Source organism: Ascaphus truei, chromosome 2 (genome assembly GCF_040206685.1).
Source record: "Ascaphus truei isolate aAscTru1 chromosome 2, aAscTru1.hap1, whole genome shotgun sequence".
Lineage (NCBI taxonomy): Eukaryota > Metazoa > Chordata > Amphibia > Anura > Ascaphidae > Ascaphus > Ascaphus truei.
In genome coordinates this window covers 353,478,756-353,494,874 of record NC_134484.1, presented here as the reverse complement: position 1 = coordinate 353,494,874, position 16,119 = coordinate 353,478,756, and the positions used below count along the sequence as shown (strand labels likewise).

Here is a 16,119-nt window from a genome sequence, read left to right as displayed (position 1 = left end):
TGGGTGACTGACCGGGGCAGGGGTGGGTGACTGACCGGGGCAGGGGTGGGTGACTGACCGGGGCAGGGGTGGGTGACTGACTGGGGCAGGGGTGGGTGACTGACCGGGGCAGGGGTGGGTGACTGACCGGGGCAGGGGTGGGTGACTGACCGGGGCAAGGGTGGGTGACTGATGGGGGGGGGTACCTCTGGTGTCACACACATACTCCCATACACATTCTCCCATATATACACACACACACACACACACACACACCCATATATACACACACACCTATATATACACACACACTCTCCCATATACACACACACACATTCTCCCATGCCCACACACACTCACTCTCTCTCTACACACCTTTTGGAAAGGCCGCGACCAGCACCACCACGCTCCCCCCCCACCCGCCCATCTCCTGCTCCGCGGGGACATGAGGGGGCATCCCCGCTCCCATCACCCGCCGCGGGACCGGGGGGGGGGGGGGGGGAAGCAGGGACATGAGGGGACATCCCCGCTCCCATCACCCGCCGCGCTCTCAACACGGGACCGGGGGGAAGCGGGGACATGAGGGGGCATCCCCGCTACCATCTCAGAACTGCGGGCAGCAGGAGCGCCGGGCAGGGAGGTGGGGGAAGGCACAGATAATACTTACCGTGTCCTCCATGGGAAAAGAATGGCCGCTCGTTGGGGGCGGGCTCATATAGAGCCTGGCCGCGCGCCCACAAAGCCTAGAAGCGCGCGCCAATCAGCTGTCAGGTAGGGGGAGTTGTTTCTTTTTCCAGCCAGCGCGAGCAGGGAAAATTTCAGCGCGAGCAGGGAAATTTAAAAAAACAAACACGTGTGCTGCTTGGGCCAATATTTACTCGCCCGGAGGTTAAATCCACGCGCCCCGGGCGTGTAAATGTATAGGATTGTCGAACACATATATATATAAACACATGCAAATATAGCTGTATGCTCATCTGCATGTCTTAGGCAGGTCTGCAACCCCGCCTTTCCCCATTATCACCCAGCATACAGCACTTCCACTGCATCAAGGGATTCTGGGAAATGACATGCAAATGAGCACACAGTGTCACTTTTTGCCTCAATAACCATTTTTAACATGGTTCCCTATAGGCTTAAGCTTGCTGCATGGTCACAGCTTTGAGCACAGCCAGGGTTAAGGTGCATACCCAGAAAACCACCCACACACACACACATATATACATATACATACATATACACACACACACACACACACACACACACACACACACACACACAAATGTAAATACAACTGTATGCTCATCTGCATGTCTTAGGCCGAGTTCATAGACGGACAGGCCGTGCTGAGGCGTGCGGACGCTCCGCGCTGAGCCGCTGCATCCTCAATGAGGATGCCTTGAGAGGGGGCTCACGCGAGCGTCCGCAGGCGTGCTGACGAGTTGGAGGTTTCAGCCGAGCGCCAAGCTGTTTTTCAGCGTGCTGTCGGCTGAAAACCTCCAATCACAGCACAGCAGCGTCAACGTCACGGCGCCGTGACATTGACGTCAGTGCGTCGCGGGCGATTGGCCCAGCGACGTCACTGCCCCGCCTCCAACCACCTCCCCCCGGGTCCCTTCGCGCACGCTGGCTCGCCTGCAAGTCCGTGCAATCGTGCTGACTGAAGCAGGCGAGCCTCAGCGTTAGCGCGCCTCGGCTCCCCCCACGCGTCTATGGCCCGGGCCTTAGGCAGGTCTGCAACCCCGCCTTTGCAGACCTGCCTAAGACATGCAGATGAGCACACAGTTGTATTTACATTTGCATATTTGCTTTGCTGTGGAGGGTTTTTGTCACTTTTTTTACTCACCATAACTTAACTCAGTATATATATATACAGTGGTTGACAAATCACCAAAAAATCTACTCGCCACACAAAAAAATCTACTCGCCACCTAGTACCAAACGTGTGCTGCTTGGGCCAATATTTACTCGCCCGGGGGTTAAATCCACTCGCCCGGGGCGAGCAAATGTATAGGTTTGTCGAACACTGTATATATATATATATATATATATATATATATATATATATATATATATATATATATATATTTAACGGCAGCTTGGACTGCTGCTTTAAGCCTGCAACCACACCGAGGCAGACCATATCCGCAGGTACCTACACTATGTATTTCCTCCACTGCATAGAGAAAAGCAGAAAACAAAAACATGTACGCGGTACGTAAGTGGTTACAATTTAGGAGCACTATGTGTGCTATGTGTGACCTACAGCGCAGGTAACCTGGTTAAAAAAAATAAATATATATATATATTAACTTATATGATGGGTTTTTATGTACACAATGCGTATTATTGATATGATATTTGACATTTTATTCTTTACACATTTGATCATTTTCTTTTGTTGTGTATTTATAGACACAGGGGAGTTTCATGATTCTGTATTTGTTTCTACAAACGCAGTACTGTACACAGATGCGGACAAAGATTGTACTCTATTGGATTCCAAGAGAGATTAAAAGACCAAGACGACGACACCGACGTTGTGAGTATGAAATCCGTAAATTCGTTGGAGTAACGTGGAGAAGAGAGGCTTGCAACCGCAATACATGGAAAATCAATGAGGCCTTCATCCAGCAGTGGATCGAGAAGGGATGATGATGATCATCATGATGATAGGTATTCATATACACGGTGTACATTTTATGGTTACTAATTTTACAAAACTTGACCTGGCCCAATTATAACGGGGGGGGGGGGGGGGGAGAGAGAATGTGTGTTATTTGGATGTGTGTTATTGGGGTAGGGGGCTATTAGGAGTATTGGGGGAGGGGGTTATGTGCATTGGGGAGGGGGTTTCATTATGTGTATTGGGAAGGGGAGTTGTATATTGGGGGAGAGAGATGTTGCAAAGAGAGCGGGGGGAAAGAGGTGTGAGGGGAGGGGCAAGAGAGATAGAGGTGTGAATGGAGGGAGAGAGGTGTGAGGATAGGGGGAGAGAGAGAGGATGTGAAGCCGTCTGTGGCCCTTAGTACCTACCGGCACTTTTTTCAAAATTTGTATTAAAAAAGCAGCGTGTGTATATATGTAGCCGAGCCCCTTCTTACCTTCAGTGCAGGGGTGGGGAGCTGCCTGGCTGATCAGAGACCGCCGGAACCCTGCGCCACCGGGAGTGTGGGGGCGGCCATTTAGGGCATCACGCATGCGCAGAATGGGAGGTGCGCATGCGCAGTGGGTGCTGAGTGCAGTGGCCATCTTGTACAGCTCCGCACATTTGGCCGCGGGACTACAAGTCCCAGGATCCTCTGGGGAGGGAATCACTTGGGGCCAGCAAACCAATAGGAGTCAGTAGGCAGGAGAGACAGGATATCCTCCCCACGAACCAGTCCTGACAGAGGAGGCAACGGAGCAGGTAGTGTCCAGGGAGCAGTGCTTCCCTGGTCTAGGCCTGCCCCTTAGGCCCCGAGTCACCCCAACGGAGTATTGCAGGGAAGGTCCCAGATAGGGACCACTGGTGATCGGACGGCCACATGGTGCTCTGCGGTCTGGGACCAGAACACCACACAGACATTAGATGAGACACTCCAGCTGGAGCTCGCCTCACGAAATGGATCAGGAGTCATAAGGTGTGAGGAGATTGGTGTCGAAGGCCCCACGGCGTGGAACCTGACTGATCCTTTGATGACACCTGGGTACAGGAGTGCCCAAGCAGGTACCCTACGTGGACCAACGGCTCATAACACATTGGGGTACGCTACACCACACTTTGGGTGGGATTGTTTTGCGGACACTGGGTGTTTAGCTGCCCAGAGCACCCTCAGTACTTTGTGGGGGGAGGGGAAACACACAGGGGTATTGGATGTTATATTGATGTATTGGTATTGTGCATGTGTTCATTACATGTTAGTGTATATATAGTAAAGATTAGTTATATACAGTATGTTTCATTCCTTACTGTGTATTGGTTCCTTTGAGGGGTTATCCCACCCCCAGGCTCCTAGCGGCGGAGGCCTCCTGTGATCACCAGGTACAACAGCACGTGCAGTCGTTATAGGGAAAGGGGGGATACATACATACAGTATTGTGATACCTTTTTTATTTGGACTAACAACTTATGTCATAGGACAAGAGAGACAGTCAGGATGATTACAAACAATTCTGATAGTGTGTGAGAAGATTTCTTTTAATGTCACATCCTCTGCCACCATGTGACATTAAAAGAAATCTTTCCCAAACCTCCCATTCTTGCGTTCCGGCAACCACCAAACCTCAAACAGAAATTAGTCAGCAGAAAACTTCACAACGAACTTAAAGACACCGATAACGGCACAAAACCGTGCAACAACACACGCTGCAAACTCTGTAAACATATGCCAAGATTCCACAGCCAGTCACAACAATGGAAGAATCAATGTAATAAATGATCATACTGCTGCATATCCAGGAATGCGGTTCAATATGATTCAATTGAACAAAGGATGCTATATTGGGGAAACTAGCCAAAAACTTCAAGGCAGAATGAATATGCATACACACTCTATACAACACTATCAAGAAGGAAGATACTGCTCACCAGTGGGACATTTCTCACAACCAGATCATTCCATAAATGATTTAAAAATCAAAATCCTCAATGGAATGTTTAAACGCACCCAAGAACGGAAAACATTTGAACTCAGAATGATAAGACAATGACACCAAAACAAAAGGACTTAATGCGGATATGGGAATTCTCACACACACTATCAAAATTGTTTGTAATCATCTTGCCTGTCTCTGCTTATCCACACCTTCTCCGTTTTTTTACTCTCCCTTACACTGTTTTAGCCATAGATTGCTTTGCAAATCAGTATTGCCGACTAGAGGAGACCTCTCGAAAGCTTGTCCTATGACAAATTGTTAGTCCAAATAAAAGGTATCACCTAATATTGAATAACTCATTTATTCTGCACTATCGCAACTGGACCAACACAGCTATTGGGGGGCTTAAGCTTGCTGCATGGTCACAGCTTTGAGCATGCAGCAAGCTTAAGCCTATAGGGAACCATGTATAAAATGGTTTTTGAAGCAAAAAGTGGCACTGTGTGCTCGTTTGCATGTCATTTCCCAGAATCCCTTGCTGCAGTGGAAGTGCTGTGTGCTGGGTGATAATGGTGAAAGGTGGGGTTGCAGACCTGCCTAAGACATGCAAATGAGCATACAGTATATTTACATTTGCTATATATAGATTTTTTCAGTAAATCCTTTAGCTTCATGGATTGTCTTCCATCACAGATCACATTCCAGTATGCACGGTTTAAGTTTAAACCCCTTTTTTGGCTTAATTCATTGTAACATTGTCAGAAGAGATCAGTGTATCTAGTAAGCTCGCAAGAATAAAAGCATTTCGTTAGCCACAGAACGGTATCATCTATTCTTTTTTGAGATATATAGATATAGCAAAAGGAAATATAACTGTATGCTCATTTGCATGTCTTAGACAGGTCTGCAACCCCGCCTTTCACCATTATCACCCAGCACACAGCACTTCCACTGCAGCAAGGGATTCTGGGAAATGACATGCAAATGAGCACACAGTGGCACTTTTTGCTTCAAAAACCATTCAACATGGTTCCCCTATAGCAGGGGTGGGGAACCTTTTTTCTGCCAAGGGCCATTTTGATATTTATAAAATCATTCGAGGGCCATCCAAAATGATCAACTTAAAAATTAGCCTGCTATATTTGGTCAAACATTTAATGAACTCACCACTAATGTGATGGCTGGAACTGCTTCTCTTTGGGTGACTGACTGACTCTTGGGTGGTGGGTGACTATGACTGACTGCGGGTTGGTGTCTGTGCACACGCACACACGCAGAAATCGGGCAGGGGGAGGGAAATCAGACTCTCAGACTCACTCTCTCTCTCAGACCCACTCTCTCTCAGACCCTCAGACCCACTCTCTCTCTCAGACCCTCAGACCCACTCTCTCTCTCAGACCCTCAGACCCACTCTCTCTCTCAGACCCACTCTCTCTCTCAGACCCTCAGACCCACTCTCTCTCTCTCAGACCCACTCTCTCTCTCAGACCCACTCTCTCTCTCAGACCCACTCTCTCTCTCAGATCCTCAGACCCACTCTCTCCCTCAGACCCACTCACAGACTCTCAGACCCACTCACACCCACTCTCTCACCTTCAGACCCTCTCTCACCTTCAGACCCACTATCACTCAGACTGTCAGACCCACTCTCAGACTGTCAGACCCACTCTCAGACTGTCAGACCCTCTCTCTCTCTCTCTCTCTGACACACACTTTCCCTCTCTCTCTCAGACACACACTTTCCCTCTCTCTCTCAGACACACACTTTCCCTCCCTCTCTCTGACACACACTTTCCCTCTCTCTCTCAGACACACACTTTCCCTCTCTCTCTCAGACACACACTTTCCCTCCCTCTCTCTGACACACACTTTCCCTCTCTCTCTCTCTCTCAGACACACACTTTCCCTCTCTCTCTCTCTCAGACACACACCCTCTCTCTCTCAGACACACACTCTCCCTCTCTCTCTCAGACACACACTCTCCCTCTCTCTCTCAGACACACACTTTCCCTCTCAGACACACACTCTCCCTCTCAGACACACACTCTCCCTCTCAGACACACACTCTCCCTCTCAGACACACACTCTCCCTCTCAGACACACACTCTCCCTCTCAGACACACACTCTCCCTCTCAGACACACACTCTCCCTCTCAGACACACACTCTCCCTCTCAGACACACACTCTCCCTCTCAGACACACACTCTCCCTTTCAGACACACACTCTCCCTCTCAGACACACACTCTCCCTCTCTCTCAGACACACTCTCCCTCTCTCTGACACACTCTCCCTCTCTCTCAGACACACTCTCCCTCTCTCTCAGACACACACTCCCTCTCTCTCAGACACACACTCCCTCTCTCTCAGACACACACTCCCTCTCTCTCAGACACACACTCCCTCTCTCTCTCTGACACACTCCCTCTCTCTCCCTCTCTCTCTCAGACACACACTCTCCCTCTCTCTCTCAGACACACTCTCCCTCTCTCTCTCTCTCAGACACACACTCTCCCTCTCTCTCTCTCAGACACACACACTCGCTCAGACACACACAGGGGGAGGAAAATCTGATTGGGGGGGATCGGAGCAGGTGCCCTCCGCAACTGCTTCTCGGTGTGGGGAGAAGGAGGATCGTGTAAGTGCGCAGGGGGGGGGGGGGGGGGAGTCTGAGCAGGGGGGATCGGAGCAGGTACCCTCCTCCGCAACTGCTACCCGGTGTGGGGAGGAGGGCCGTATAAGTGCACGGGGAGGGGGGGGGGGGGGGAGATCGGAGCAGGTACCCTCCACAACTGCTGCCCGGTGTGGGGAGGAAGAGGAGAGGTGGTAGTGAGGTGTCTCTCCCACCGCAGACTCGTTCTTCTATCCCCCAAGCCTCTTATACCCCCTCCCCCCCTCATCCCCCACACCTCTTATACCCCCTCCCCCCTCATCCCCCACTCCTCTTATACCCCCTCCCCCCCTCATCCCCCACTCCTCTTATACCCCTTCCTCCCCCATCCCCCACTCCTCTTATACCCCCCCCCCCCCCCCCGGAGCGCTGCTTACCCGCGCCGCCCTGGTGATACTCAGGTCCTTAATCACCTCAGGCGGCTGCTGCCACACACAGACAGTGACACACAAACACAGTGACCGTGACACAAACACACACAGTGACAGTGAGAGTGACACACACACATAGTGAGAGTGACACACACACACACACACACACAGTGAGAGTGACACACACACACACACACACACACACACAGTGAGAGTGACACACACACACACACACACACACACACACACACAGTGAGAGTGACACACACACACACAGTGAGAGTGACACACACACACACACACACACACACACAGTGAGAGTGACACACACACACACACACACAGTGAGAGTGACACACACACACACACAGTGAGAGTGACACACACACACAGTGAGAGTGACACACACACACACACACACACACACACACACACACACACACACAGTGAGAGTGACACACACACACACACACACAGTGAGAGTGACACACACACACACACACACACACACACAGTGAGAGTGACACACACACACACACACACAGTGAGTGTGACACACACACACACACACAGTGAGAGTGACATACACACACAGTGAGAGTGACATACACACACAGTGAGAGTGACATACACACAGTGAGAGTGAGAGTGACACACACACACAATAAGCCCACCTCTGTAAACACACACAATAATAAGGCCTCTCCCCCCTTGGGGTGGGTAAGGTGCCTGGGAGGGGGCATGTGGGTTACTTGGGACCCGGGGATGGGTTGCTGGAGCAGCATGGCCAATGCAGCTGAGAGACTGGCAGGCCGCGGAGCCTAAAGGGAGGGACATGGGGGCGGAGCCTAAGGAGCCCGGCATTACTGGAGGAGAGACGGGAGGGGGGCAGTGCAGTAGGAAGAGGCGAGCCAAAAAAAAAAATCTTGGCAGAGTGACAGCACAAGCAGCCAATCAGGAGAGGGTGAGTTTTAAAAAAAAAAAAATTTTTTTTTTTTTAAAACCATTCTTAAAGGCTTCCCGGGGGCCGGACCAAATGGCTATAAGGCCCGCGGGCCCCACCCCTGCCCTATAGGCTTAAGCTTGCTGCATGGTCACAGCTTTAAGCACAGCCAGGGTTAAGATGCATAGCCAGTAAACCCACCCACAGACAGACTTTTTCGACCTTAATTGGTCTCTTCACTGTGGGGTTGGTTATACTGGCTATGCAAAAATGAAGCGAGGATAGGTTTTACCATACTTAGTTTAGTTATGGTGGGTAAAAAAAAGTGAAAAAACCCTCCACAGCAAAGCATATGGAAATATTACTGTATGCTCATCTGCATGTCTTAGGCAGGTCTTCAACCCGCCTTTCCCCATTATCACCCAGCACTTCCACAAGGGATTGTAGGGGAAAAACAAACAAAAAAAAAAAAAACACACACACACACACACACACACACACACACACACACACACACACACACACACACACACACACACACACACACACACACACACACACACACACACACACACACACACACACACACACACACACACACACACACACACACACACACACACACACACACACACACACACTGCCCAATACATTGGTATGTGGAGCTCTCTCTCAGCCCAGATCTTCCCGAGGATGATACACCTTCTGATCACGTAACACCCACACAATATAGTTACACCGCCCACGTGACCTGCTCAAAGAGCGCTCACCTGCAAACAATACCCCGCCCATTTAAATGTCACATTACCAACAACCCAGCCCCCTCCACGTGCCGCTGGCCTCGCGCGAAGAGAATTTTTTTTTTTCGAACGCCTCTTTAAACGTAATCAGCACGTGCCACACTTGCCCCTCCCCCTTCCTATTATTCCCACGCAACCCTTTCGCTGCCTGAAAGAGAGAACAGTATTTTTGAACGTACTCTCGAACTGCCTTTCAATACGTCACCTTAAGCCACGCCCCCATCGTAACGCTGCCGGACTGCATAGCGAATTTGTAGGAGAACGAAGACCTCGGAACGTGCCCAGGGGTCGCGCGCGGAGGCGGGGCAAAAAAAAAATGGCTCGCGCCGCTGTCCTTGTGGACTGAAAAAAAAAAAAAATAACCAAAACCAAACTCGAGCCGCCGTTTTCGTAGAGAGCTCGCGCGCGGGCTCGCGCTCTCACCCCCCCCCCGTCACTGTGACGGTGACCGCCGGCTCTCCCCCCCCCCTCTCCGGCCAATCAGCGCCCTCCTTGGTGCGGAGTGAGGCGGGCTTGGCCGTTACGCTGTGGATGAGGCTCGGGGGAGGTGGTAGGGGCAACTCCGTGCTTGAATTTCAGGAAGGCTACAACAACCTGAAGGTTGGGGAAGAGGTGTGCGCGCGCCGCCTCCGTCACCGGCGGTTAACCCCAGAGAAGCGGGAGAGTAACCCGCGGAGACCGGGCCCAGCACTGTCACACCAGAGACCCGCCTCCGGGGCCTGAGGAGCAGCGCTGCATGCGGGGAGGACCGCAGGAACAAGCTACCGCTGCTCAGCAGCCATGGTGTTTCTCAAGCTCCGGGAGCAGGTAGGAAGCGGCGGTGCCCACAGTGACCCTTCTTGTTTTATATGGGAGGAGAGGGGTTGTGTGGGGGGGTGGGAGGGAGGCTGGTTAAAAATCCGCGAAAATGTGCCAGCATTTAGGGATGGTGTCTTCCACCCTTCTTCTCACTGACAGGGGCCTGCAGCACAGGGAGGGGTAATACTTGTGCTCACATTGCAATCAATATAAAGGCAGCATGTTTGTGTGGGGTTATGTATAAAGGCAAGGTGGAGAGTGAAATAGTTGGCAGATGTAGGGTGTGGATATGTGCATAATATGTATATGTATATACACACACGTGTGTATGTATATAAGCAGTGTGTGTGTGTGTGTGTGTGTGTGTGTGTGTGTGTGGCCCTGTATGTTGGTCACTGTCAGGCCTGTCGGTTCTCCCTCAGTCACAGTGAGTGACATATATCTGTTGCCTTCGGCATAAAGTGAGTGTTTTTGGTGCAACCGGACCAGGCCGAGCAGTATGACAGCTGAGCACTTTGGGACACCTTGTCATTTCAGCGATCGTCGCATGCAGTGAAGAGGGCAGTGGTAACATGCATCTTAGACCATCTCTGATACAGAGTGAAGCAATCTCGCGGTTATTTTAGGTACACAGTGACAGGGACAGAATTAGATGAGACTGAGACGACGTTTTCTTTCTTGTGATGGCATGCACTATGAAATGTCATATCTTGTGTGTGTGTATATGTGTTTATGTATGTATATATTGTATATATCTATGTGTATATATATATTAAAAAAAAAAATCTTCTGACATCCGGAGTTGCAGTTAATGACATTTCCGCTTCAGGTCATGCCTTTTCTGTTTGTGGCCTAACAGGTGCATTTCCTGTTCAGGGCGGCAGAGCCACTGTGACCAACCTCCTAGATGTATGCAGTTTCCATACCAATAACACCCCCTCCTCCAGACCTGCCTGACAGCTTTCACCTCTATATACAAATCTGATGCAGGCACGTTTCAGTAGCTTTAGTGTTGTCTTTCCTTACCCCTAGTTACCCATTCTCCTGCCCAGTGGTAGGTGTGCCAGTAGTGCTGGAGAGATGTGTACCCTTTTGTGCAGCATGTTTCTATTTCCTTTTGATTACTGATCCGATGCTGCTGTTCCAAGCAATGTTTAAAATATTTGCTGTAATGCCCCTCTTGCAGCGAAAGTGTAAAAGCAACATTGAAAGTCCAAATCCAATCCTTTAACAGGGAGCATAAATAAGATCCTTTATCACAGCACTGTCTTGACTTCCCTGACCTAGTCTATAACCTTCAAGCAGAAGCTTATTATTAGTGCAGGGGTGGTCAACTCCAGTTCTCAAGGGCCACCAACAGGCCCGGTTTTCAGGATATCCCTGCTTCAGCACTGGTGGCTCAGGGATATCCTGAAAACCGGGCCTGTTGGTGGCCCTTGAGAACTGGTGTTGACCACCCCTGCATCAGTGTGTATCTGTAAATTTCTGAGCTTGCTGATGGTGCAGCACACTAAATTTGAGGTTGCATGCTAACTATGTGGTGGCCCCAGCAAAAGGTATATGTGAATCATTTTCTTTTCATATTTTTGGTGCTTCAGACTTAATTGTTAAATGGGACAGATCATAATGTTATGACCAGTGAAATATTCTGTTATTTTATAGATATTTCACTTCATGTTAAGATATCCTGGTATAGGCACTGATTGTCTTCAACCTGTAGCATTCGGTGAGGTGTTTGTGCTAACTATACAAAAAATGTTGTGTAGACTAAGATTATATGGATGTTGGTGTTTCAGTGCAGTAAAACTGTGCACACACACTTGTATATTATTACTTGCGTTTTGCATATGTTGCGTTTGTCGTTTTCTTTGGGGTTTGGTGAACTTCCCTAAAATGGCTCATACGTGTTGTTAGCAACTTTTTTGCTTTTTGTATGTGTTCTTTTTATGCTAACAACTTGATTTGCGCTCCGCAACATAATTATGGTGTACAGCTAAAAGACTGCACTTTGTGGTCACTTAAAATCACAATACAACCAAGTGAGGAGTTAACTGAGTTATATTGTGTAAAAACCATTCACCAAAGGCATCTGCTAAGATTTACATGGATTAATTTCTAATCAAATTAATGAGAATTAAAGCATGCTAAAGCTTGTTTCCCTTTAGTAAATCTGGGCCCAAATGAGTTACTAGGCTTTGACAGTTTTCTTACTTGCATTCCTATGACAAAGTGGAAACTTATTTTAATGACTAGATTTTTAGCGTCAGAGCAATTAATATGGTGCAACAACAAATTTGTCAGAAAAATATTTTTTATCAAACCTTTGTGCACAAATGAAATCCAGTTCTTGAGTCCCTGCAAAGATTACTTAAGAATTTTTTTTTTTTAAATCAAAGTACAGCAAGGCCCCGCTTCTCGGCGATTCGGCGGTACCGACAAGGGGGCCGCCATGCATGCGCAGAACGGGCCGTTCCGGGGTCGCGCATGCGCAGAATGTTTTTTTTTGCCGATGTTGCGTATGCGTAGAACGGCACATTGCCGGTCTGCACATGCGCACATAATGAAAATCGCCGGTTCCGCTTTGCGCTGGTCCTTAGAATGGAACCCGCCGCATGACTGGGACACTCCTGTATGTGCTTCGTTCACACCAGAGTTGTGTGACTAGAATGGGTCAAAACTTAAATGTTTTGAGGAACCGTAAACAGTGTAACCTACATACTTTGTGCTATATGCATAGTGTGGAAAATTAACCTTTTATGTGTACAATGCTTTTTGTCAGCAGTTCAAATTATTTAACCTCTTCAGTACTGTCAAGTCTTGCAAAATCATTCAGCACAGAAGTAGTAAAAAATTAAAGACACTGAAGACTATTCTGACGTTCTCTTTTATCATGTAGCAACACCAAAAATAGCACTCCTCCCATTTGATATTAAATTGCCTGTAGGAATTGAGTTATGCCCTCCATTTATTCCAAATCGCTGTTTTTAAGGAGAAGTTAAATTTAACTACATAAACAGCTGATAAAATATAGCACTCTGGAGGTGACATGTAACATTGCTTGTTCCATTATTTAAAAAAAATAATAATAAGTTTTCGGAAATTAGGTCTGAAAGACAGACTCCAGTAGCAGTACCACCAGTATGACAGAGTATAAATTACATGCTGTTTTCCAGGAGCTTTTTAGGAGTTTATATAGAGTTCAGAAAATAGTATTGCAAAGCTGCAGTGAAAATGGTTTAGTGTTAAAGTATGTTTCTGTAAACCCATGTAAACATATTGTTGAAATGTTTATCGGTATTTGTTCATAATGTAAAACCACACAACTTAACCATGGAGTGTGTGGGCATGTAAGAAGAATAGTATGATTTTCTTAGTGTTTTTTGAAGTGAAACTTCTTTAGTGGCGTGAATGCAGTTGATTGGTAACGGAAGTGACATCACTCCTTGCAGAAGAGGCCGTCGGTGTTGCCAGCTTCCACCAGGAGAAGACACCGCTGGACAGCCCCCCCCCCCACACCCCTCCCTGAGATCCGGGCGTTGTGTACCCGAGGAGAGAGGGAAGAGGGCTGCTCTGGTCCGGGTGGAGGAGGAGGAGGAGGAGGGGGCTGAGTGTGCCGTGTCCCCCGCAGCTCCGCTTCCCACCCAGAGGGATGGGTGTGGGGGGTGGGGGGGTGGGTTAAGAGTGCCGCCGTTGCTCGGAGGGAGGGGGGACAGTGCTAAGCGCGCTGTGTCCCTGTAGATCATAGGTAGGGAAGGAAGAGAGCGCTGAGCATAGTCTTTTGAAGAAGCAATTAAACCATGTTTGTGTTCACTGATCTAGCATAGGTATGTGCTAGTCATATGGACCTATATTCTTCTGGCAGCACTAAGTCAGTGAATCCAAAAGGTGCGCAACTCAGTCTCTTTCAGGCCCTACCTAGTTATGGATTCACTGACCTTATGCTTGATGTGTTCACTTTGAGGGTCTAAAGTTGAGGCGTGTGCATAAGCACAAGATACTACATTTACACTGCCTTTTAATTGTCTGATAAGACAACAGTGTGTACAAAATAAGATGAAAAAAAGAATCAATATCTAGATATGAGTTATCTGTTTGCTATTTTTAAACAAACTTGCACTCTGAGGTGTAAATGCAGAGTACACTTCATCTTTTTGTTTCACATGTAAAAAAAAAAATAGTTTTTATACTGTGATTAAAAGTCTACTTGGCAATAGTTCTTATAATAAACACAATATACGTTGAGCAGAATCCAGTGATGCTGTTTGTGTTTATAGATGTATTTTTTTTCTAACCTCAGCCCACACTGAATTACTCTTTGTTTAATCCATTTCCTTTTTAAATGCAACATAAATTGATATTTCAACAAGAGAAAAAATGGTGTCGCCTCCATTCAAAATATATATATATATTTTTTATAAAGCAATTGTTTTGTCTTGGTTTGGGTGTTTTGAAGCAGGATTGCAGGTATTAATGGGAATTATATCGCTGGAATAATCTCTAAAGAAGAAAAAATAATGCCAGCACGGGGGATCACATAACTAACTCTTCTTTAGAGATTTTTTCTGGTGATATGACTTATTAACCATTTTGGTACATTCCTGATTGTAATTATAGAGAAAATATATTTTTTTATATTTCAGGAAGTGATTGATGGTAGCTTGGTGTAGTCACGTTTTTGTGGATTATTGAAAATCATGTATATACGTGTTCCATGAAGACTTTTAGGCAATTCTGTATCTCCTATTTTATTTATGTGCAGAGAAGTTGCATTAACAAACTGTAATTTGAAATAAGTTTGTAAAGATTTCAGTTGTAAAAAAAAAAAAAAAAAATACAATTATAGCTGCAAAAAGTCTTCTGCTCATGATCGTCTGTTGCAAAAGTAACAGATGGATTCATTAGATGTATGTATGTCTTTATTTATATAGCGCCATTAGTGTATATAGCGCTTCACAGTAGAAATACACGTGACAATCCATATAAATAACATAATACAAATAGATCATGGGAATAAGTGCTTCAGACATTAAAAGTAACATTTAGGAAGAGGAGTCCCTGCTCTGAGGAGCTTACAGTCTAACTGTTAGGTAGGAAAAACGTACAGAGACAGTAGGAGGGCATTCTGGTAAGTGTGTCTGGGGGTGCCAAGTCGCATCCTGTGTGTAAAAAAAAAAAAAAGAATTGTTGCTGCTTTAAAACACTGTAGAAACAAATACAAAATGCTTGTAATTATAATTGCAATTCTTTATTTTCTTTATATATATATATATACAATGTTATATCTTCCATTTTCATTAAGGCATTGTTGGTAATAAGTGTATTGACAGTCATTGAAACTTGTAGAGCCTATTAGCTCAGTGACTGATAAAAATTGAATGTACAGTAAATAAATCTGTACTGTAATGTTCCTTTTGAAGTGAAACTTCTTTAGCGGCGTGAATGCAGTTGATTTGGAGACAGTAGTCAGTGGTGACGGAAGTGACATCACTCCTGGCAGAAGAGGCCGTCTGTGTTGCCAGGTTCCCCCCACCCCCCCTTTTTTTTATTTATTTTTTTCAAACCTTTTCCACTCTGGAGTTTGTGCTAATGACTGTACCGTGGTCACACTTGAGGTTATTAATTAACCTGCGGTACCGATCAGGGCATTATCGCACAGATCCTTTTGACATCAATCATTTTTGTGTGGTAGTGCCTCAATCGGCACTATCACAGTTCAATGAGTAAACCCCAACGAGTGAGAGGTTAAAATGAAAAGTCGCGAGTGTGTAAATACAGTAGGTTCTCTAAATTGGCTTTTCACTCACAATTAATTTGTCATGCTACTGTATACATAGCTAGCAGCAATATTTTAAAACACAAATATTAAACAGATTTGCGGCCTCATTTGACTTGACATATTTGGCTAAATAAATTGGTTTGAATGTTGAGCAATAACCTGCATTATGAAAGTGTCATTAAAAACATGTCAGTTTTTTTCTCT

General features: G+C 46.9%; 1 protein-coding gene across 1 annotated transcript in view; it reads left to right on the top strand.

Annotated features, from left to right (window-relative positions):
• Positions 1 to 9,477: 9,477 nt before the first annotated feature.
• ANKRD28 (ankyrin repeat domain 28) overlaps positions 9,478 to 16,119 on the top strand; it is a 191,447-nt gene continuing 184,805 nt past the window's right edge. The window contains exon 1 of the mRNA XM_075586884.1: positions 9,478 to 10,148. Within this exon, the coding sequence (XP_075442999.1) occupies positions 10,122 to 10,148 (27 nt within the window). The 5' untranslated portion in view covers positions 9,478 to 10,121. The remainder of the gene's footprint in view (positions 10,149 to 16,119) is intronic.